The sequence below is a fragment of the Muscardinus avellanarius genome (genome assembly GCF_963383645.1).
Source record: "Muscardinus avellanarius genome assembly, chromosome: X".
Taxonomy (NCBI): Eukaryota; Metazoa; Chordata; class Mammalia; order Rodentia; family Gliridae; genus Muscardinus; species Muscardinus avellanarius.
The window spans coordinates 85,894,495-85,919,999 of record NC_137792.1 but is presented as its reverse complement, the minus strand read 5'-3'; the positions used below and the strand labels follow the sequence as shown (position 1 = coordinate 85,919,999).

General features: G+C 41.3%; 1 protein-coding gene across 4 annotated transcripts in view; it reads right to left on the bottom strand.

Annotated features, from left to right (window-relative positions):
• Positions 1-1,380: 1,380 nt before the first annotated feature.
• TMEM255A (transmembrane protein 255A) overlaps positions 1,381-25,505 on the bottom strand; it is a gene marked incomplete at both ends in the record, with an annotated part of 62,296 nt that continues 38,171 nt past the window's right edge. For 3 of the 4 annotated variants that reach the window (XM_080718495.1, XM_080718497.1, XM_080718496.1), the window contains 3 exons: positions 1,381-1,539; positions 11,351-11,494; positions 21,889-22,051. In XM_080718495.1, the coding sequence (XP_080574621.1) occupies positions 1,381-1,539; positions 11,351-11,494; positions 21,889-22,051 (466 nt within the window). The remainder of the gene's footprint in view (positions 1,540-11,350; positions 11,495-21,888; positions 22,052-25,505) is intronic. The other variant, XM_080718498.1, reaches the window with a different exon arrangement.

Sequence of the window (25,505 nt, the reverse complement as noted above, 5' to 3'; positions counted from 1 at the left end):
AATTTTTCCAGTGTGTGTTCTGTGTTTGCAGAACTGTCTAATTAGATACCATCTTGTAGCCCCTGTATTTTGACATTATACAAGTGTAGGATTATTGATCTTTCATTAAGCCAACCAGTTCTCAGGTTAACATATATCCTAATGAAAATGTTCATTCTTGAGTGAAAGCATGGGTGTCAAAAGTGTTTTCAACTCATTGGGTTAATTGTTTAAAGCTTTGTATAAAAGAACTGTACTAATACCACAATGTGCCAGATGGATTTAAAATTTACTGTAACACTTAAGAATTTGTGTGGTTGGCTACATTTGAGGTTTTGCAGACTTAATGCTGCATTGTAACACTTTCATAACCTTGAGTGGAATGCTGTCATAATTGGTCTCAACAGAAAAAGGACCAGTAAGAGCAGTGGCATTAAAATACATGATGATTCTTTTGGGGTGGGGTGCAGGATACGTGCGGTTTGCTGGGGTAGAAGCACAATATTTGAAGATTAAATAGTCACAAAGATTAGTAACAATTCATATCACAACCAGACCTAATCTAGCATTTTTAAACTCTGAATTTCAACTGCAAGATTTATATTTCCTGTAGCAAATATATCTTGTAATAATGCAACATGTATTAGAACCACAGTCTCCTAAGTTATCAGGTATATTACTGAGATGCACTGAAGGCAGCTCACATGTTGCTCTGTATTTCAGTGTTTCCAGAACAATCAATCTTGTTTCCCACTAGTGAAGATGAGGGAATATTGCACTTTTCCCTTTAGAAGGTACCAGCAACAAAAGCTGAATGATCACAACAGCCATTTTTATAATACAGAGAAGAAAGGAGTAAGATATGGGCAGCAATTTTTCAACATCCAGACACAAGCAAATTAAATCATAGGCAGAATTCTCTACTGGAACTACTGTTGTGGCCCATCAGCTGGGAAACTTTCTTTAAAGTACATTAGTAGGGAAAGATAGGGCCTATCAGCCAGGTGCTTCAACCAAGGTGCTAGGGTGGCAATCAGCCAAGGGCCTCAGGACAACACTCCTTTACATAAAGTGAAACAGATGGCAACCACGTTTCTACTAAATACAGAGGAGGAGTAGAGGGTGATTCAGGTCCAAGCATGATAAGCTTCTTGCTTGGCTGGCTCCCCAGCCTTGCTTAACATGTTAGCTGCCCTTCCTTGGGATTGCTGGGTTCAGCCTAGCCATCCCTTGCTCTACAGTGGTCACAAACACACTTCATCCCTATCTTTCCCTAGCCTGGCAAGCCCTTGTAAAACTTGATGCATAAGAGTCACACTTTAAAATTTGTACCCTACACACTTCCACTAATGCAGAAATACAAAAGCCACAATAATCTTGATAGCCAGCAGGCATTCCTCTTTAGGGACTGTAAGGTGGTGGTTTTTCAAAAGGCGGATAGTAGGGTGGAGAGTAACGAGGTGGTGCACTTGAGGACCACATGTAGCTGGGCGAAGGAGAGGCAGACTGAGGCTCATCAGAGAGTCCAGAGGGAGGGGAGGATGGAAAGACACTGGAATGCTGTGTAATAAAAAGAAAACATCAGCTTAGGCAGGGAGTTTGCAATTCTCCAAGTAGTCCTTACTATTTGAAAATGCATAAAGACCAGGTTTCTTCTCTTTAGAGCAACAGAGAGCTCCTGAATCTTACAAAGTGAATGAGGGACATGAGACAGGTGGTCCCATGTTCTCTCAGTCACTCAGGCTGTAAGCCTCACTCAGAGCTATCTGGGGATCCTCTCTTTACCTCTGAACTCCACATCCAGTCAGTTACTGAATCCTGTTGCTTCTAATATTTTGTCTCTTGAATACATCCCTTTTTCTGTGGAAACCCAAGCTATTGAGCTATGGCAACAGCATCCCAACAAGTCTTCAAAAAGGTAGTTTTGGTTCTTAACATTTAATGAGGTTAAGATATTGGTCCCTGAGAAAATCTTTGTTCCAAGACTAGATCACAGCAAAGTAGTGCACTGGCCAGAAACCTATCTTGCAGACAAAACAAAAACAAAAAACAAAACCAAGACCAGAAGTTAAAAAGGGTTTCTTGAATCTGGAGTCTTCTGACCCTAAGCCCATTATTTTTTAATCCATCTGAGCTACCACCCCATTACCCCCAAGTTCAGGGCAGGTTGGAGAGCAAAGTGTAACAAAGGCATCAATCAAGTGCGGTGGTGCACACCTGTCATCCTGGGACCTTGGAAGCCAAGACAGAAAGATTACAGGTTTGAGGACAATCTAAGCAATATAATGAGACCCTGTCTTAAAAAGGTATGGGGGTAGCTTAGCGACACAATGTCCCTGTGTTCAATCCCCAGTACCTCCCACCAAGGGGGGCATCAAGATGAGAATACTAATGGTAAGAATGAGAAGCAATAAGTCAGGTTTCAGAGACTAAGGATTGAGTTTTGCTTTTTGTTGGAAAAGGAGGGTCAAATAGGAATTTTAAAAATATCCAGGAAATGTCCATGTTAGGAGTCATTTCTCCCTATCTTTCCCTGGCACTGTCCACCAATAATTTTTCTTCTCAAGGAGTGTTGGCCTGTTTTTTCTTTGCCAAATCCCCTGGAGCTCAGAACAGTGCTTGGTAAGTAATAGATGCTAAGTAAATTCTGACTTAATGAATATAATTTCAGGAGTATATATGATGAACTTGGCATACTCTTTAAAAGTAAAATATTTTCAAAGAACACAGTCACACTGTATGGGTAATGTTTCCTTGATTGAGTAGTGGAACAAAGCTAGGGTGAGGCCTGAAGGTTGAAAGGAACTGCATGGATGGTTAAGAGACAGGAAATCAGTTTTAGGCTCTCAGGAAGAAGAAACATATGCCACAAACAGGGTGGAAGAACTGCAAATATTTAGTTGTGTCTTAACTGTGGGAGGAACAGGTATTTTATTTTATTTTAGTTTTGTGGGATTGAACCCAGGGATATTCTACCTCTGAACAAAACCCTCAGCCCTTTTTATTTTAGTTTGTTTTGAAGCAGGGCCTTGCTAAGTTGCTGAAGCTAGCCTCAAACATGTAATCCTATTTCAGCCTCCCAAATACTGGTACTACAGGTATGTCCCACCATACCCAGCAGGTGTACTTTTTTTTTATTAGTGGTATTGCAGTTCCTGGAAGCCCTTCTATCTCTGGGCTACATTTCCAGCCTATTTTCCAGTTTCTATTATATATATATTTTCTATTTTATATATTTCCAGTATATAACCTATTTTATACTTTTTATTTGGAAACAGGGTCTCTTAAGCCACCGCGGCTGGCTTCGAACCTGTGCGATCCTACTGTCTCCGCCTCCCAAGTGTGGGGATTACAAGCGTGAGCCACCATGCCCGGCGATGATGTACGTTTTTTTTTTTTTTTTTTTTTTTTTTTTTGGTGGTACTGGGGTTCCTGGAAGCCCTTCTACCTCCGGGCTCCACTCCCAGACACCTATTTTATATTTTTATTTGGAAACAGGGTCTCTTAAGTCAGCGCACGCGCCTGGCTTCGAACCTGCGCGATCCTCCTGTCTCTGCCTCCCAAGCGCGGGGATTACAAGCGTGCGCCACCACACCCGGCCCGATGATGTACTTTTTAAAGGCCATCTATACCAAGTTTTCTCAAGCACTCAAGTGCTATTGGGAGGGTGGAGAAGTCACACTGCTACTTTCTTCTGCTAGCCATAGTGTGCGTAGGTCATATCATTTTTCCAGGCCTGTTGCAACCTAGAGTCTACCTTGACATGAGATTTCTGGAGCATGAGACCAGCTGCCTGATTCTTCTTATATCCAGTCCTAATCTTTATGGTCCTGGAAATGATATGTTCAGGTTTCTAGGTCTTGCCTAATATACTGCACTATCCCACGTAATCTTAAGACTGAGAAGAGACTGCATCTGCCATCCTCCTTGTCTACCTGATCCATTATTTCCCTGTGAATGAAGGGTTGACAGGGTCACAGAACCTGATAGCCTTTAAGAGCAAAATGACATGAGGCAGTGGACTCAAGATGAGCCAAATGTATTCCTAAAAATCAGTTTTCCTCCTCCCTCCAAGAAGGTACTCTTCATTAAAACATCAGTACAAGCTGGTCATGATGGTACATGCCTGTAATCCCAGTGCTTGGAAGGCTGAGGTAGGAAGATCACAGGTTCAAGGACAGCCTCTGCAACTTAGGCTCTGTTTCAACATAAAAATAAGGCTATGGGTGTAGCTCAGAGGTAGAATGCCCTGAGTTCAATCTCCAGTACCCCCTCCCCAAATCAATACATTGATGTGTCACTCAACATCAGGGACATGATCAGGAAAATGCAATTTCATCATTGTGTAAACATTGGAATATACTTACACAAACTATGATGGCTAGAGTAATGTCCTAATTTGCCATTCTGGATCCCCCAAACTCTTCCTTTCTCTTTTTATTCCCCCTCCTCTTTCATTGCTCTCCTCAATTAAGAACTCCCTCTCTTAAACAGCATGGAAAGCAAGCATTCACCCAGGTCCAAGAATCTTTGTGCCCAGGCATGTGGCAATCTTCCATCCTAAATCCCTCTACAGGGATGATGAGAGGCAATGGGCCTGCTTTAGTGTTCTGAACCACAGGAGGGAGTGGCAAGTTCCCTGCAGTAGCGCTCAAGGCACTTGTGCCCTGAGAAGCAAGAGGCTTCTGTGGGCAGCAGCTGGTGACAATTGTATATGTTGATAAGAAAGGGCATGGTCCAACAGCCTTCAAGTTTTCACTTCTCCATTTCATGTTTGGGAAGTTTTTGGAGGAAAGATGGGGAGGTGATTCTCACTTCCCTTTTAAGACCAAGTTGGGTGTCTTAAGGATAAAATTGAAGGGTCCCTGAAAGCCAGCCAGCTAACTGGCTGTAGCCCACACACCTTTGAGGCTTGGGGGGAAAGGCCAACAGCACCAGTGACTAGTTTCCTAGCAACAGGTAGGCACCTTGGGGAAGATTTGGCTTTGTTGCAGCTAAGGAACTTTGGTTCCTGCCTGAGAGTCTGATGTTAGGTTCTGATCACAAAGTGTGAGGAGTATTGAAGTGGTCCGATGCTGGCCTAGTCAGCTATAGCTTCCCAAGCTGCTTCTCAGAGGTTGGAGCGGCTCCCAGGCTGATGATGCTAACAGCATGACCTTCAGGGTTGGATGGATGGATGGATGGATGACCCACACTCTTCAAGATCAATATGCATTTCCATTCAGGTATGCCTCTCTCCAGGAGCACTGTGGAGCAGTGATTCCAAAAGGAGCCTTGAAACTAGTTGGTGACAATCACTAGCTAGGGAAATTGTGTCCCAAGAGTAAAATGTAAGAGTTGTTGGTTCTTTGTATTTTTTCTCTTCCCTGCTCCAGAAAGCAAACACTAGTGACAGGGAGAAAATAGTGGATAAAAAAGAAGAGGAAGAAAAAGGGGAATGATAACAAGAAAAAAGACACAAGAAACACTTGTCAGGGGTGGGGAAAATGACAAAGTTGAGTTACAGCAGTGATAGTCTTCTAAGACTCTAAGCAACTGAGAGCCATAAACTCTCTCCCCCATGATTAAAGCAATCCTGTTATTAAATGAGCCCCATTTATAATGAGTCATCTTTAGTGGCTTAGGTAAAACAGTGTACCTTCATATGCTAAATTGTAAACTGAATGTTGGCAACTCACCAAATGGAAAGGAAAGGGACCAGTCCCTGGTGAGAGTAAAGCAGGAGACTGGCCCAATATGCCAGACTGAGAAATATGGCTAGAATGTTTCATGGGATTATATAAATCTACACTGGGTTTAATATCCCAGTAGAAGTAGAAGATAATGATTGACATATTCTTTATTTATTTAGGTGCTGGGGATTGAAACCAGAGGCAGTCTACCTCTGAGCTACACCCCAAGACCCTTTTATTTTATTTATTTTTTGTTTGTATGTGGTACAGGAGATTGAACCCAGGAATATTCTACCTCCAAGATATTCCCCAGCCCTATTTTATTTTGGAAACAGGGCCTTGCTAAGTTGCTAAGGCTAGTCTCAAACCTGTTTTCCTGTCTCAGCCTTCCAAGCACTGGGATTATAGGCATGTGCCACCACACCTGGTTCCCTTTCATTTTTTATTTTAAGACAGGGTCTTGCTACTTTTCTGAGGTTAGCCTCAAACCATCAATCCTTCTGTTTCAGCCTCCCAGGTACTGGGATTACAGGTGTAAGCCACCATGCCCATCTTAGTACACTATATTTGGAGAATTTGGATTATTTGGCTGAGGCTAAAGTGAAGAAATCAGTGCACAGGGCAAGAGACATAAACTTTGGGGAGATAAACAAAGAGGCAAAAGCAGTGAGCTTCTGGCAAAAGCAGTGAGCTTCTGTCCTTCCTGCTTTGGAGTATGGGGCTGTTCATCAGAAGGACACCTTATAGTGCATTGTTCAAAAGAGTCCTGCTTCTCCACACTCCACACTCGAAACTTCCTCAGGACACCAGCTGACCAGACCCAAGTCTCTGCTGGTGTCTGACCACAAGAAATATCTCCCCAGCTTCCTAAGAGGATGGCTATTCAGTAAGGGTAACCTTGAAAAAGACCATTAAGGCTTTTTCCTCCTTCTATTAACCTCAGAGTAAAAGGGAAACAAAAATCATCAAACCCAAAGTAATAGAAATTTGAAAATTACCAAAGTGGGGGAGTCATTCAGAAGACTAGAAAGGGCAAGGCTAATTTTCTGCCTGTAACTTGGGTCATTTTTGAATCTAAGAAGAGCTGGGGGTGCTCTGGCTTTTTTTTTTTTTTGCAGGTCTGTTATTCTGGTGGCTTTGTTGTCACAAATGGTGTGTGTTTGCTGACTTCTTTTTATGTATCTGGGAACATAAGCAGATATTCCTCAGCCTCCTGGATTTCTTGGGTAAAGACTGGTATTTCTACCTGTGAAACTACAAGGGAAATAAACCTTGGTGGACCAAAAAAAGTTCCACTTAAATGCTAATTTCTACAGGGAAAACGCTCACTTAAAACATTCCCTTTTGAGACCTACAACACACAATTATAAAGCCTCCAAAAGAAAAGTACAAAAGACAGCTGGACCTTAGCAAAATAATGATGATATATAAGGGTCCAAGCAGCCCTTAAAGTGGGAGATTCATGAAAGGAGGAAATCCCTTTTCTGGGGAGATGAATTTATTAATTTATTAGTAATGTAAAGAAATCCATTCTGAGGTCATTATTGGGAAATTAAATCAGTAAAAAGTATAAATATCTTAAAATTAACTGAGGAAAAGATCTTTGGTATCTCAGATTCACAGCTTCTCCAAAGAATCTCCTAAGCTAATCTCTGGAATCAGGCAGCCCTGAATATAAATTCTTGCCCTCCATTTATCAACTCTCTGGCTTTGCGGGAGTCACTTAATCTCTCCTCCATTCAATCATCTCATCTTTTTTTTCTCTGAGCTATGCCTCCAGCCCTGTGTTTTTTTGAAACAGAATCTCACTAAATTGTTGAGGCTGACCTCCAACCTGAGATTCCCCTGTCTCAGACTCTGAAGTACTGGGCTTAGAGGTGTGCATCACTACGCCTGGCTACAGTCATACCATCTTAAAAATGATAATGACAAGCTGGGCGTGGTGGCACATGCTTGTAATCCTAACATTCTGGAGGCTGAGACAGGAGGACCGCTGTTTGCGGACAGCCTCAGCTACTTAGTGAGACCCTTTGCAACTCAGTGAGACCTGGTTTCAAAATCAAGAAGAAAAAATAGGTCTGGGGGTATAGCTCAAAGGTAGAATGCCCCTGGGTTCCATTCCCAGGACCACAAAAAAAAATGAGGGTGGCAAATGTCCTGCCTTCACAGGACTAAATGATTGAATTATGAAATAAGTAACTCATAGCATAATGCTTGGAATATAGTAAGTATGCAGTGAATAGTAGCTGTTATTAAGAAGTAGAGGCTTCTACAATCCCTGAAATCCCTGGTATAAGAACAGAGTGTAGGTTTGGTCTAAGAGGCTAAACCTGGATCTGTTGTCTGAGTTAGGGACACTGCTTCTATAGCACTCTGCATGATAGTTTATTTACTTTATTGTCAACACTGATGTCCCCTGAACAACCCCCAAGTCTGCAAACAGAATGTGGAGTAACGAATAAAGACAGGGCTTTATGGTTTCTTATTAAGATTTATGACAACCATCACCAGGATATTATTGCCCTTAATTAAGAGGCTCATTATAAAGTATAAATTCCTAAAATCAATGTAATTTACTTTGATATAAAAATGGAGGAGGCCTCTTGGACTAGACCCATGTGTGGCACCTCTATCCCAGATTTTTTTTTATTATTATAGGAGCTGCAAAAGAATGATGATTCTCCCTGTGTTAGCTTCAACATGCTTGGATTCTCTCAAAGGATAACTTATGTCCTCTGTCACTACTGAAATTATCTACACCCTTCTTGAACATGTGTGTATTTTCTAGCCTATACTGCCTATTTGGGTAACAAGTTATCTGAGTTGTGTACCTGCATATACAGTATACTTTAAAACAAATTTTAACATTTTTTCTAAGTTTTAATGGATGCCTCCTTGTATTTGTACTGTCTTTTATAGGAGCAAATAAGTCCATATTCACACTATATATATTTTTATTGCATTATTAAGTCTTAGAACACTCTAAACTGTATCTAAGACAAATGCAACTATACTTTATTCAACTTAAATTTCACTTTTTTCCTTTTCTTTGGAACTGGGGATTGAACCCAGGAGCATTGTTCCTCTGAGCTCTACCCCCCAGATCTTTTAAATTTTTTTGCGGTACTGGGGATGGAACCCAGGGGCATTCTGCCTCCAAGCTATACCCCCCAGCCCTATTTCTTACTCTTTATTTTGAAACAGGGTCTCACTAAGTTGTGGAAGGCCTCACTAAGTAAGTAGCTGAGGTTGTCCACGAACCATGCAATTCTCCTGTCTCAGCCTCCCAAGTACTGGGATTACAAGTGCCTATATGCCCTTTTTCTAATTTTTTTATTTTGAAACAGTCTTGCTAAGTTGCTGAGGGCTTTGCTATATTGCTAAACCTGGCCTTGAACTTGTGATACTCCTGTCTAAGCCTCCCAAGTTCTTGGGGTACAGGTGTGTACCACGACACAAATCAAGATTTAAATATTTTCTTAAGCTTCAACTGAAATGAGGTTGCCCAAGGGCTTTGTATTGCCAAACTGGCTGGTTAACTAAAAGCACATGCAACAAGCAAGGTTTCACATCCCCTTGGAGCATTCATGAGCAAATCAATATAAGCAAATTTACTCTTAGTTTCTCTCCCTCAAAAGTATTTTTCTATGTCTCTGAATTTTGAATTAACCAAATTTTAGTGTAATCCCATTCTTATGTGATCAAAGACTCACAATTACTATTATGATTTGAATAAGTGTCTCCCAAAGTCCCATATGTTCAGGCTGGTCCCTCAGCCTGGCACTTCTGGGAGGTAGTGGAACCATTAGGAAGTGGGGCCCAGTGGAGAGAAGTTAGTTTACTGGGAGACTGCCCTTGAATGGGGATATTAGTACCCTGGCCCCTTTCTGTCTCTGTATTTTCTTCTTGGCTGCCATGGGATGAACAAGCCTCCTCTAGCACACACTCTTGCCATGAAGTACTGTACTATTGCAGGCCCAAAGCAACAGAGCCAAACGACCTTGAACTGTGACCTCTGAAACTAAGTTTAAAAAACCTTTCCTCCTGCTGCTCAGAAGAATAGCAATACAACTTCTGGATATCTACCCAAAAGAATGGATACCAAACTACCAGAGTAATGCATGCATATCTATGTTCATAGCCACACAGCTCACCATTGCCAAACTATGGAACTAGCTACAATGTCCATCCATGGATGGATTACAAAACTATGGAATATATACACAATGAAATTTTACTCAGCCATAAAAAAAGAACAAAATTAGGCTATTTGCAGGGAAATGAATGGATCTGGAGAACATTATGCTAAGTGAGATTAGCCAGTTACAAAAAATAAGAAATCTGATGCTCTCCCTAATCTATGGAAGCTAGTGAGAAAAAGGTCATAGGAGGAACTCTAGATGAAGGAGAAACTATAAATAAGCAAGTAAGATAAGGTGACCTAACTGAGAGGGATGGGAGGGGGAAAAAGGAAATTCCCTAATGTACATGATGTATATTCATAAATATATCAATGTCCATCAGTAAGCCAAACATGAGAAGGAGGGAGGGGGGAGGGAATAGAGTGGGAATTGGGGAAGGGATAAATGAGCGATGTTGTGCATGTATGGCTCTACCATATTGTATTCCATTAAGACGTATGACTATAATATGCCAAAAAAATTTAAAAGACAAAAAACTTATTTCTTTCTCTTAAATTGTTTATCTCTGGTATTTAGTCATAGTGAAAGAAAGCTGACAAACACAATCATTGTACATGCCTAAAGGAACATTTTGTTTGTTTCCCCAAAGTGCCTAGGTCAGTGCTCTACACACAATGAATCCTTTTTAATTAAGTGCCTTTTGAGTGCCTTTTGAGTTCTGTTTTTCTACCTTTAGTCTCAGCTCAAAAGGAAAAAGGGAAAGTGCACATTTGGTAACACCATTTCTAACCTGTGTGAATGTAGCAGAAAGGGGAGTAGATATAAATCTTAGGAAGTCATAAGAAAAAGAAAGGTACTTCCTCATTAAAGGTTTTATTCAAACTGTCATGTGGTTCAGAATGCCATTTTACTAAGGAGCAGGGCTAGGCCTCTCCCCATGGCAGAGAAATGGGAAAAGCCACTCTGAGAGGTCCAAAATAATGTACTAGTAAGCTGCCATTCTCTAGTCAATTTATCTTCTCTTTAGTATAGTTCAAGATGACTTTGGACAACTACCCTCCTTTCCTCCCTTTTTTTTTTTTTAATCTCTCTGTTTCTTCCTCTCTTGTGCCACTCCCACCATTCCCTCTCTCCCAACACTGCCTGCTTATGTCATTCTTTTTTTTTTTTTTTTTTTTGCAGATCTGGGGATGGAAACAGGGGCATTTGACCACCAAACTACACCTCCTGCCCTATTTTTTATTCTTTATTTTGAAACTGGGTCTCACTGAGTTGCAGAGGGCCTCACTAAGCAGCTGAGGCTGAACCGCGATCCTCTGGTCTCAGCCTCCTGAATGCTGGGATTACAAGCGTGCACCACCACGCCTGGACTATGTCATTCTTAATCTAGTCACTGGTACCCACAGGCTGCTAAAGGCCATCAGGGATAAGAGAGCATAAAACCTCATACATATTACAAAGACAATGGGAATATTTGATAATTGAATAGAAGAAGAGAACAAGAGAGCCTGAACAAGAGCAAAGGGAATGGATGGTTACTTCTCTCTTCAAACGTACCTGAAAGTCATACGCAGAATAAGGTGGCAGGTGGGGAGGGCTATGGTAGTAGGTGTTATATGATGCCACCTGGGGACGAGCATAGTAGGAAACAGTCGGATGAGGATTCTCAACAGAACAGTTCAGTGCTGGCAGAGTAGGGTTCTGTAGAAAAACACAAATGAGAAACAACATAAATATTTATCACTAGGAGAATGGCTAAATAAGCCAGGGTACATCTACACTATATAATACTATGTAATTAGTGATAAACAACAGTGTAGATCTAGGTTTAGTGATAAAGGATTTTCCAGGATAATGTTAATTTTCAAAAGCTCCTTTGTTAATATACCATGATCCTAATTTATGAGATAGAGATACAGAGAGAAGGAGGGAAGTTCAAGCAATTTTGTATGTATGTATATTTTTAAATGCAAAAAAATAAATAAATGCAAAAAATTAATCTGGCAAGATTCATAACAAATTGTTAACTGTGGTTATCTCTGGGGAGAGGAGGAATATCTGGAGAAGAGAAACTCTTAACTTTATACTACATATGCCAAAGTTTTCATGACTAATATGTATTGTGTCACTTCCTCCAACCTTTTAACTTGAAACATTCACACCTATATAAAATTGAAATTATTTACATGATTTTTAAAAACAAGGGTTTAAACATTTAACATTCAAAATATGAAATGTTAGCTGGGTGTGTTGGTACTCACCTGTAATCCTAGTACTTCGTAGGCTGAGACAGGAAGATCACAAGTTTGAGGCTAGCCTCCACAATTGGTGAGACTCAATTTTAAAATAAAAGACAAAAAAAAGAGGATGGGATGGGTGTGTAGCTCAGAGGTAGAATGCTCTTGGGTTCAATCCCCAATACCAAAAGTAATGTCAAATTGACAAGGCTGAACAGGCTACCATTCTTGCTATAATAATAAAATAATTTAACCACAAAGAGTTATAAAAGCTGTGAGAATTCTTAGATTCCAGCCTTTCTAAGAAGTTCTCCTGTGGGTATGAAGGGTATTAACTTCTTATCAGCCCTATATGGTCAGCAGTGGAGAAACCATGAAAGACCAAGCAGAGCACATTGATCCCCATTTTTGCAACGAAAACAGTATAGAGAATTTAAAAATCACTTTTACATCTCAGTGGCATGTACCAAGGGTTCAAACCCTTTAAACCTTCAAGGATTCAAGCCAATCTTGTCTAGCACAGAGTCCCTTGACAGGTTCCAAGAATGTCTAAAGGAAGCTACCACTGATTATTAATTCCCAAGTACTACAATGGTGTAAATGTTTTCCATCTTTTCTGTCACTGACTCCTCCATTCTAGATTATCGATAGGTTTCTGAAATATCAATGTGTGTGTGTGTGTGTGTGTGTGTGTGTGTGTGTGTGTGTTATTGAGGAATAAACCCAGAGGAATTATACCCCTGAGCTTAACCTATAGGTCTATTTCATTTTTTATTTTGAACAGGGCCTCAAGAGATTGTGCAGGTTGGCCTGGAACTTCCTGTCTCAGCCTTCTGAGTACTGGGATTACAGGTATGCACCACCACACCCAGCTCTTTCTGGAATGCATGTACACCAAGTTAACAGAAAGCAGAAGCTTACTCTCGAGTGGTGAAGATATGCAGGTGGGCTTTGATGGTGGCATAGGCCACTATGTGAGGGTGTTGGCAGGCAAAAGTCCCTTACAGCAAGTTCCAACGCAGCTCTGTTACTCTCTTCCTTGCACTAGACTACTGTTTATATCCCTAGGAGGTTTGAAGAGCTACAACCTCAGTCATTACAATGCAATTCACAGACAACCAAATAAATGTTCGTCAGACTCTTTAGTGTGTGGCAGAGGGCTGAGATGTTGACCATTCCATAGGCTAGCTCACTTTACAAAAAAAAACCCAAAAAAACAAAAACACTTAGAAATGCCTTTACCTCTGCAGCAGAATTCTAAGAAGAAATTTCTCCTCTGGGGGAATACTAGAAATCATGTACCCCTGATCTTTGGTCCATTAAAAACACAACCTCCACTGGGTATGGTGGCTCATGCATGTAATCCCAGCATTTGGGAGGCTGAGACAGGAGGATCGCAGTTTGCAGACAGCCTCAGCTACTTAGTGATGCCCTTTGCAACTCAGTGAGACCCTGTTTCAAAAAATAAAGAATAAAATGTAGGGGTGCAGGTGTAGCTCAGGGGTAGAATGCCCTTGTGTTCCATCTTGAGTACCACAGAAAACAAAAAAAACAAAAACAAAACACAACCTCCTAGCTCTTACAAAATGAGACCAGGTCTTTTATCCAAATAAAATAAACCTAACTACGGAAAAACAATCACACAGCATAAACTATATAAAAGTCTCTGTGTGTTCAACAAGGCCTGAGATCATCCAGGATCATATCTTAAAGGAAACTATTATAGAGAAAAAAACAGAAGAGGGGGATAGAAATATACAAAGTACTGTATGCATGGATTAATGTATCACTTTGAATCTCACTATGATATATAATTACAATGTACCAAAAAAAAAGAAGGGAAATAGTATCAAGGAAGATGTTGCACATCTGGATTAAATGGGCTAAGTGGAAATTAATTAAAGTCGCACCGAAAGAAAAAGGAAAAAAGCACCTATATTGCACTGGATCCTCTTAAATGGAAGGACAAAAGAACTGAGAAATGGCTATATGATATCAGGTAAATTGTCTACCCTCTCTGAAACTTGAATTCTTCATATGGAAAATGTGAATAATAATGGTAGATAAGGGAGGAAGAAAAATGTGTATTTGGCTATCTATAAACCAGATTAACTGATGAACTAGCCTCGTCTTTGTCATACTCTACAATCCCAAGTTTGAATACATGATATGCTCCCAACCAATGTTTACATAACTAATTAAACACTAAGGATATAGTATATATTCAGTAAACACTTATTGTAATGGTTTAAAAAGAAACACAAGAGGAAGATTGACTGAGCACAGGCAAGCCACTGAATAGAAGAGAGAGGCAAGGATGTAACAAAAATCAATAGGGCACCAGGTGCAGTGGCACATGCCTGTAATCCCAATACTCAAGAAGCTAAAATAGGAAGATCACAAGTTTGAGGACAGCCTCAGCAATCCAGTGAGGTCCTTAGTGACTCAGCAAGACCCTATTTCAAAAAATCTTTTAAGGGGCTAGAAGTGTAGCTCAGAGGTATATTTCCTCTGGGTTCAATCCTTAGGACAAAAAAAGAAAAAAATGAACAGGGCAAGAAGAAGAAAGAGGAAAGGAGGCAAAGGGTGAATCAAAGTGTTGGGCAAGGATAGGGGACATAAATGGCTCAATATAATGGTCTGGCTGTAGTTAAAATCAGTAATTCTAATTTTGCTAAAGATTTGGGCTGGGCTCTCTATTTGTGTGGATGTATAGGAGTGTGTGTGTGTGTGTGTGTGTGTGTGTGTGTGTGTGTGTGTGTTAAAATTTGGGGGCTTAAATTGTGAGACCTTCATCATTTATCAGTAGCTTTTGAACTCCAGGGAAAAGAAAGGTTCCTAGGTATCACGGGGAACAGTGAACATAATTTTGCCTAGACAAACAGAGTCTATCCTGAGATGACTGAGGACTTTGGAAAGCCTGCCACTTGCATTCCTCTCTAGTTCTCTCTAGTTGCTCCAAACCAGTTTGGAGAAAATGGCAAGATATATCTACTTTTTAAAGCATCTTAAATTCACCCATCCCATCTTTGCTCGACAAACACTTTGGTAAACATTTAAGATCCTTTTCACCAAGCACCTCTGCTCCGGGAAGAAAGGCATCCTTTTTACTTTTAAGATCCCACACCTCTGGAAAGTGTAGCTCCTAGCCAATTCTACTGAATGCTGCCAGCTCACAGTCCTTGACTCCTGTCCTCACTTTCTGGAAATGGCTTCCATCAGCTAGAACCCCTTGGCCTCCCTGCAGACCCCAGGATACTCTACTCAGGGAGGAGACACACAAGTAAACAATGTCATTTAGACCAAGGTCAAGGATTTCATTTAGGCTCACCTGGTTGATGTTTCAGGACTTTGTATAACATGTTCTCATTTTAATAAAATGATTTAAGTAACAGTCCCCCTTGGCAGCCCCACCTAATGCCTCCACTATTGTTCTCTCATCTCAGGAATCAAACATCTCCCCTGATCTTTGCTTTTATCTTTCATTTTCCCCACTGGTCCTTGAAAGAGTCCCCAGTTTGATATTTGATGTCATATTTCCCTCTGTCCCCACTCTTACTGTTAAATAAGCTCCCAAGTAAAACAGCTACAAAGGAAGTAATGTTTATTACACCATTCACAGAACCAGAAAGGACTGAATGTTAGAGGCAACAGATTGGAGTAGAAAGAGCAGGGCCCTGGCATCTGACAGATGTGGGCTCCAGTCCCAATTCTGATAATTAGCTCTGGGAAAGTTACTTGACTCCTCTTGGCCTATTTTCTGATTTGATAAATGGGGACAGTAATACCTATCTCATGAGGTAGTGAGAGTGAAGATCAAAAAATGTAAATGGGCAAAAGCACTCTGTAGAGTTTAGGGACACTACTGAACCTGTCAAGACTGATGATTAACATACTAATTTTTCCTATGTAGATCAAAGATAACAATGAAATTAAGAATTTAGAAATAAACCTATATATTTGCCATAAACTGATTTTTTTCCAAGGGGACTAAGACCTAAAATGAGCAAAGAGCAGCCTCTGAAAGAATGTATTTGGACACCTAGATATCCACACAAACACAAGAAAGGAGCCAGACAAAGAAGTTCACATAAACCAGGACCCCAGGGAAGATGGCGATCAAGAGAAGCAGCACTTATGAGTCCTGCTGACACCCAATATCCATTACCTCAAAAACAGTATTCTACACAGACAGAAAATACTATCAGTAGAGGAATAAAAAATGATAAATACAGGGAACAGAGAAAAAGAATATTAGAAGACCTACCAGAAAGCAGAAAAGAAATCCACCTGCCTTGCTGTGGCGGGTGCTGTGGCAGTGCCATCTTGCCTCACAGCTCCAGACTCCAGAGATGAAAAGGAAAACAAGGACCTGAAGTGAGCAGCTGAAGATCCACATGTTGGAAGTCATCGGTTTTTCCTGCGCAAATACCAGCTACAACTTCCAGTGGCTGAGCTCAACACACCCTCCAGGGATCCAGATCAGGGCTCAACACCAAAAAATGAAACCTGCACCCTTCGTAGCCAATAGTGCCACGGCGGTGCCATCTTTCCAGCAGTAGCTGGACTCACCATGCCTGCCAGAGATCCAGACCAGCATACACCAAAATTGTAAGTGAAACTGAGGTCCTCGCAGGAGAACTCTCAGTGTTGTGCCCCAGGGACTCGGACAGCCACGATAAGTTCCCTGGGTCTGAGATTTTGTGGTTCAACCCAGTGAAGGAGTAGTGGCATCAGAGATTACCACACCCTCCTGAAATCCAGAGCAGCTCTCAATACCATAAGAAAAGTTGTGGTTCTGTGGGAAATCACTCAGCCCAGAACCTCCAGGGACTCCTGCAGCCCCAATAAATTCCCTCGGTCTGAGACTTTGCATTACAACCTGGAGAGATGGGGGTAGAGTCTACTGTTGGACATAGCAGAGGCTCAGACAGACTCAGGCTCTGATCAGTGGAAAGTGTAGGGGGGATACCTATGCTTAACACTAGACCCAAATAGTAGGATCTGCAGGATCTCTACAGACCTCTCAAATGTGCTGAATGGGGAGAAATCAGACTAGACCAGCCCTAGATATGGAGAACAGAGACTCCTCTGCTTCCCTACTGACATCTCTAAATTCCTACTACTAAGATTGGATCATACATAATATTCACAAAAGAAAAGATGCCAAGACATCAGAAAAATAAGCCTGAGAACCCTGAAAGTATGAGAACTAGGAACAGTGAAAAAATAATGGAAATCACAAATACTGACCTACAAGAAATGCAAGAAGGAGAATTCTGAATCCTGATTTTCAATATGATGAAAGGCCTCAAAGCAAGTGTACAGGAAATGAAAGAGAAAATGTAGACACTAAGAATCAGCAAGAGTTCTGGAATAAAATGAGTCAATAAATGAAATGAAGACAGTAATAGTAAAAAATTCTGGAAGATTAGATGAAATGGAAAATAGAATATCACTGTTAGAAGACACTTCATTCAAAACCAAAAGCACGGTTAACAGCATACAGAAATCATTACAGCAACAAAACCTAAACATCCAACAACTATGGGACAATATAAAACATCCTAACTTATGGATAGAAGACATTGAAGAAGAAATAGAGGTTCAGACCAAAGGTATTTGTAATCTCTTCAGAAAAATAATTTCAGAGAATTTTCCAAACATGAAGAGACTTGGACTTACATGTTCAGGAGACATACAGAGCACCATTAAGACAAGATCAAAGAAGGACCTCCCCATACCATTTTATAATCAAAAAACCAACATAGAGGCCAAGGAAAGAATCTTAAAAGCAGTAAGAACAAAAGAATGGGTGACATATAGGGGCAAAACAATAAAAATCACCCCAGACTATACAACCCAAGTCATGAATGCCAGGAGAGAATGGTATGATGTGAAAACAACTTTGGTTGAAAACAATTTTCAACCAAAACTGCTATATCCAGCAAAGTTATTAATCAAAATTGGTGGAGAAACAAAGGTGTTTAAAGATAAGCAGAATCTCAGATAATGGAGGGGAAACCTCAGCAAAGCTAGAATGGAAGGACAGGAGAGGAAGAAGGCTGAGGTTGATTAATGGAGGAACTACATCTGAATATGTGTAAAAGTATGAATGTAACATTGTTAACCTGGACACTCACTATTGGGAGGGGAAAAGGGAAGAGGGGAATGGGAGAGGTCACCAAGCACAGTTGGAATGTATGCCATTTTCAATATAATCCACATAAAAATAAAAAATACAAAAAAAGTTCACAGAGTACATGATTCCTTTTATATGAAATATTTAGAATAGATAATAGGGTCGGGTGTGGTTGTACAGGCCTATAATCTCAGCCACTCAGGAGGATGACACAGGAGGATAGAATGTTCATGGCTAACTTAGTGAGACCTCATCTTGAAATAAAAATAAAAATGTTTGGGGGTGTAGCTCAATGAAAGAGCACCTGCATCGCATGTACAATACCCTTGTATCACAAAAGAAAAAAATATCCAGAATAGGTAAATAAATAGTGGCAGAAAGCAGATTAATGGTTTCTGTGGGCTCAGAGCAAGGGGAGTAGGGAATAACTGCTTGATGGATACAAGTTTTAGGTAATGAACAGTCTCTTAGAACTAAACAGACACGATGTTTTCTACGACACTATGAATATATTGAATGTCACTTTTTTTCTAAAGGTCACAGTGAGGAAAAATAGGAATATACAGCTAAGGCCAAAAGCTTGGCAGAACCATATTTTTAGCATACCATACTTTCAATCCTCTCATTTTTCCAATTTCCAGAAATTTCTTGAAGAAATGTTCCCTTCCCCAGGTACAGAAAAGCCAGTTCCTTCAAATCTCAATTTCTTCCATCACCACAGATTTTATCAGATCTTTTAAAAGATGTTAGCACCACAAAATAGTAATACCTCTGGGGTATATTGGACTTTTTTTCTTCTTAAAATCTACACATTTTGAAAGTGAACAAGGAAGCTGGTATGGTGGCACACACTTGCAATCCCAGTACTTGGTAGGCTGAGAAAGAAAGATTGCAGTTTCATAACCAGAATCAGCTACTTAGTGAGGACCTTCACAATTTAGTGAGATCCTGTTTCAAATGCCCCTGAGTTCAGTCCCCAGGACAGAAAAAAAGGAAAAAGAAAAGAAAGAAAGTGAAGAAGGAGAAAGGGGACAATGCTTATCTTAAAATAAGGAGCCAAGCCAGTGTGGTGGTGTGTGCCTGTAATATCAGTACTTGGGAGGCAGAGACAAAAGGATCGGAGGTTTGAGGCCAGCCCCAGCAACTTAGTGAGACCCTCAGCAACTTTGTGAGACCTTGTTTTAAAAGCCAAAAATAGCCAGGCATGGTGGTGCATGCTTTTGATCCCAACATTTGGGAGGCTGAGACCAGATGATTGCGATTCACGGACAGCCTCAGCTACTACTTAGTGAGGCCCTTTGCAACTCAGTGAGATCCTGTTTCAAAATAAAAACTAAAAAAATAAGGCTGGGGGGTGTTGCTTGGAAGTAGAATACTTCTGGTTTCCATCCCCAGTACCACATAAAAAGCAAAAAGTAGACAAAATAGGGCTGGGGTTATAGCTCAGATGTAGAAATCTTCTGAGATCAATCTCCAGTGCCAAGAAAGAAAGAAAGAAAAGAAAGAAAGAAAGAAAGAAAGAAAGAAAGAAAGAAAGAAAGAAAGAAAGAAAGGGTGTTTACTTTTATGGTATAAAACTGGAAGGGGGAATACCTCACAGGACCCCTCTAGAGCCTAAGAAGGACCCACCACCCTATTTGTACAGCCTGAAAGCCCTAGGAATCTCAGTAAACTCATAGCAAGTCCTGAGGTCCCACCTCCTCAGATTCCAACCAGGAGCTTCTCTTCCAACCTGTTTACCTGCTCTCGGAAGGAAAAGTCTCCAAGAAACAAGGGAATTCTTTTTTCCAAGAAGCCCCAACTCAGAAACAGATTTGCCACAGCTCTCTCACCTAAAAGCTTCCTCAGGACCCTTCCCACAGGAAGGGTTACAGGAAACCCTTTTCCTTCTTAGGGTTTCACCCATGTTAATCCTCCCCATTCCTTAGTGCTCAGTGCTTGGTCACTTAGTGCTTAGAGAGGGGAGCAGAGTGCAAATGAGAAATGTGTGTATGAGAGAGGGAGGAGAAAAGAGAAAAACTGGAGATGAACAGGAAAGGTTTTCTCTTAATGTTGGGTCTGCAGCAGGGACACACAATATTCCCAGGCAGTCCAGTCCTGCTGGGAACTGCTGCCCAAAACCATGGAGTCTTTCCTTTCCCTCTGTCCTACCTTTCACTTTCCATCACTCATCCTTTTGATAGTGTGGGATCAGGTTACAGCCTTTCAGGTTCCTCCTCCAGGTTCCTAGCCAAAGGCCTAGAAGCTGCTGTCTCCTTGCTGGGGACTAAGGAAAGCTCCTTTCAGATACAAAATAATTCTCTTAAGCACACATGGAACATTTCTTTAAAGCAGTTGTTCTAAATTCTGGCTGCAGATCAGAGTCACCTGGAGAGCTTTTAAAAAATAATTGATGCATGGGCTTCAGTTAATACTAGTGAAATCATAGTCTCTGGAGAAGGAGCGAGCATCTGGGCTTTTCTGGTTAGGGTTTTTATTTTTGTACTGGGGATTGAACCCAGACATATTGTACCTCCAGCCTACACCACTAGCCCTTTTTATTTTTTTATTTTGAAACAGGGTCTTGTGAAGTTGCTGAGGCTGGCCTCAAACCTGCAATCTTCCTGTCTCAACATCCAAAATACGAGGATTACAGATCCCCGTATTTTGCACCACCAAGCTCAGCTTGGTTTGTTTTATGTTTTTAAAGCAAATCAGTAATTCTAATATGAAGTGAGGTTAATAACCAACCATAGCTCAAAACTATCACCTCAGCCAGGCGTGATGGTGCACGCTTGTAATCCCTGTGCTTGGGAGGCTGAGGGATTGCACAGTTTCAAAGTCAGCCTCGCTACTTAATGAGGCTCTCAGCAATGTAGTGAGACCCTGTTTCCAAATAATATATAAAATAGGTCTTGGAGTATAGCCTGGAGGTAGAAAAGCCTCTGTGTTCCACCCCCAGTACCACAAAATACAACAACAAAAAACTCACAAAAAAAAACCCAAAAAACAAAATCACCTCCATAATTAGAGATCATGGTTTTTATCTATCAAATTAGCAAATAAATGCTTAGAAATGCTTTAAAAGCAAAGGAAGGAGAGAGGCTATGGTTACAGGGCACATGCTGAGGGCCAAACCCTGGTGTGACTTTGCAAACACACATACACAAATATGGGAAGGATTTGGAATTGAGCAATGGGAATGTGGGCAGGTCGAGGTTGAGGTTGAAGCTGGAGTTGGAGGTAAGACCTGGCAAGTAGCTTAGCCTAAAGGCTGGCTCTTCAAATGTAAAAAGAAAAGCCTAAGTACTTTTTCTGTAGAAACTATAGGGTGAAATTTCTGGAGAGGGGGATACTATTGTTAATATTACTTGTAGCTAAAAATCTTTTCTTTTCTTCTCTCCCAAAGACAATTTAAGGAGAAAACTAAGCAATAAGGCTTCTACTAAAATTTTCAGGGGTTATGATGGACCATTTCCATAACCCGTGTGAGTGAGAGAGCTGGAAACACCCCTCTCTCTTCCCCTCCCACCCACAAAATGTGCCTCAAGAACACAGATGATTATGTTCACCATAAATGTTCGAAGACCTATGATGTTACCTGGCTTTTTCAACTTAAGATGTTTGAAGGCAGTTGCATCTGCGAAGAGATTACTTCTGATTGCTCCTTTTAAAAGACAGGGCTCCCCACACCCAACAGGGGCCACTGTGAAATGGAAAGTCACTTCATTCCTTACCATGTCCTTAAAGCCTCCGAGGACAGCAGCAGTGATAATGCCCAGGAACAGGCCGACAATGTTGAGGATGGTGGCAGACCACAGCAGGTGGTAGAGGTGGATGATATCCTGGCAGCTGCTGACGTCGATATACTCATAGTACCCACCGGTGATCTCCACTCTGCTGCACAGGGAGATGCATAGCACAGTCAGGCCCCAAAGAACAGACCTCCCCAACTCTCATGGATTTGGCTACCAGACAGCTCAAGCATCATGCAGACACCCAGGTACCTGTAGCATAGACTCAAGTTTCAGACACATCAGTTCCAGCCTTGGAGTGAGCCTGAGAAACATCCATCCTCCTCCCAAGACTGTGAAGGTTCCTGTGACTGAGACTCAAGTGTGACCCACCTTAATGCCAGCCTTGGTGGCCAAGAGACTATCTCCTAAACCCATCCTCCAACCTTGGGCAGCATATCTATCACCTAGACAGAGTTCACAGATGGGCTCTAGAACTGCCCCAGCACCATACTAGAGACCTATGCTCAGTGGGACAGATTTGTGTTCCAGCCCCTGCACCACTGCTGTCTGTAGCTGTGGTGCAGCCCTCCATGGACCTGGAGAATGTGAAGGTCCTCACAGCTCTGAGACTCAGGCACAACCCCTCTTAGCAAAAGCCCAGGAGACCAAGGGTCTTCCTTAACCAACACATCCCCAACCTTGGTCAGATTAGTATGGTGCAAGACCTTATTTGTTTGGGGTAGTAAGCATAAGACAGGATAGTAAGCACAAAACTTGGCTCTGGAACTATACTTAGGTAAAACCTAACACTGAGCAGACCCTAATGACCTCCATCTCCAAGTCTATGTATGGACAGGGCCTCTGGAACAGCTGCATTGCCAGGGAAAGACACATATCCCCAATCTATTGGACTTCTATTCCAGCTAGCATCACCTGTGGCTGACTGCAGCCATCTCGGTCCATAAACCCATTTTAGCAATAAGCAATCCATAGCAGTGTGGGTCTTGGTCCTATACCAGTGTTATATGGGTTTTTATGGGCTGTGGGCACAGGCTATGACACAGCTTGGCGGCTTTAGTAACCGCAGGTGTAACATAGGAGCCTGTGATTGGTCCATCCACAGTGGCTTTGCTCAGAGCCAGTTAGAATCCTGCACTGTTTGGCCATATGCCAGTAGCTGTGGATGAGGTACTAGGCTTACCTTGATCCTAGGAGAGACTTAAGGGGAACTATTTCCTATTTTCTTTTTTTCTTAAACAACACAACCACAGAATATTTGGAGGCAAACCTGGGTTTCAATTCCCTTCTATTCTGAAACAACAGCAAGACACCAGCAGCAGACTCCTGGCATATCCAGAACTGGACACCATCTAATGCTAAAATAGTGGAAGTAACTACAGATTGAGAGAAAATAAGCTGCCTGCTTAGAATTTCTGGAAAAAGCCAAGCATGGTGGTACATGCCTGCAATTCCAGTATTTGGAAGAAGTCTCTCAGGAGCTTAGCAAGATCCTGTTTCCAAATAAAAAATAAAATAGGGCTGGGGGTGTAGCTCAGAGGTAGAATCCCCCTGGGTTCAATTCTTAGAGCTAAACAAAAATAAACAAAAAAGAATTTCTGGAAAGACAGGCACAAACAAACCAGACTAGGAAGACTGGAATCAATATGTTTCTTCGATGCCCAGGTGATATCACACACCAATAATCGTCAAGAGCTCTCAGGAAACTGTGACTTTACCTAGTACTCAAAATAATGTCCCAGAAACTGACCAGGAAGTAATCAGTAAAGGAACATTCTTTACTGATTTACTGAGAATTTAAAACAGCTGTTTTAAGGAAATGTAATGAACTTGAAGAAAACTTAGAGAAACATTACAGTAATCAAATACAAACTTAACAAGGAGATGGAGACAATTTTTTTTTTGCAGTACTGGGGATGGAACCCAGAGGCATAGAGGCATTATACCTCAGAACTACAACCCCAGTCCTTTTTAAAATTCTTTTTATTATTATTTATTATTATTATTATTATTATTATTATTATTATTATTACGGGTCTGGGGATGGAACTCAGGGGCTTTCGAACTCCGAGCTACACCCCCTGCCCTATTTTTTATTCTTTATTTTGAAACAGGGTGTCACTGAGTTGCAAAGGGCCTCACTAAGTAGCAGAGGCTGTCACTAACTGAGATCCTCCTGTCTCAGCCTCCCAAAAGCTGGGATTAAAAGCGTGTGCCACCATGCCTGGCTATTCTTTTTGTTTTTTTGAAACAGGGTCTCACTGAATTGCGAAGGGACTCGCTAAGTAGCTGAGGTTGTAGCAAACCGCGATCCTCCAGTCTCCACCTCCCAAATGCTGGGATGCGCCACCATGCCCGGCTAGATGGAGAGAATTTTAAAAAGCAAAACTGCACAGGGCGTGGTGGTACACACTTGTAATCCCAGCATTTGGGAGGCAGAGACTGGAGGATCGTAGTTCGCAGACAACCTCAGCTACTTAGAGTCCCTTCACAACTCAGTGAGAACCTGTTTCAAAAAAAAAATAAAAAGAATAAAAAATAGGACCTGGGGTGCAGCTCCAAGGTAGAATGTCTCTGGGTTCCATCCCTAGTACCACAAAAAAAAGAAAGAAAGCAAGAAAGCAAAGCAAAGCTGGACTTGGTGGCACGCACTTGTAATCTCAGTATTTGGGAGGCTGAGACAGGAGGATCCAGGTTCATAGTCAACAACAGGTACATAGTGAAGCCTCTGTAACTTAGTGAGACCCTGTTTCAAAATAAAGAATAAACAATTGGGCTGGAGGCGTACCTTAGAGGTAGAATGTCCCTGGGTTCAGTCCCTAGTACCACAATAAATAAATATATAACATGCAAACCAAAGTTCTTGAGCTGAAAAATGAACTTAGGTTAAAAATGTGATATGCACAGAGGAGAAAAAATGAAAAAGGAAAGGGGATGAAGAAAGACAGGATTCAAAATTCAAATAGCAAATATTTGTGTTGAAGTGGGACTTGAGTATCTAATAATTTGGGGCTGAGGATGTAGCTCAGTGGTAGAGCACTTGCCTAGCATGTGAGAGGTCCTAGGTTGATCTCTAGCACCCCCAAAAATATTCAAGGCCAGGCATGGTGGTGCATGCCTGTAATCCCAGTACCTGGAAGGCTGAGGCAGAAGAATCACAGGTTTGAGGCCAGCCTCATCAACTTATTGAGAATGTTTCAAAGTAAAAACTAAAATAGGGATGGGAGGTATAGTTCAGAGGTAGAATTCCCCTAGGTTCAATCCTCAGTGCCATAAAAAGTATTCAGTAATTTTACAGAAGATATGTTTGAGTTTAATTGAGTGAATTCAGTAACTATTTACATTTTCAAACTGAACTGTGAAGCATAATAATAATAATACCTAGATATGATTCAGGTTTTATCAAATTAATGTGATTTGAGATTCACGATTTCATTTGGTGCAGTCTCAGGCAGAGCTTTCCCTGAAATTTCATCTTTTGCATTCCCACTGCCCCACCCTCACACCTCTTGAACTGCAAGGCCATCCTACTATTGCCAGACTGCTCTTCTTTTAAACTTTTAAACTACACCTTTTAATGCCACTCACTTAATCCAAAC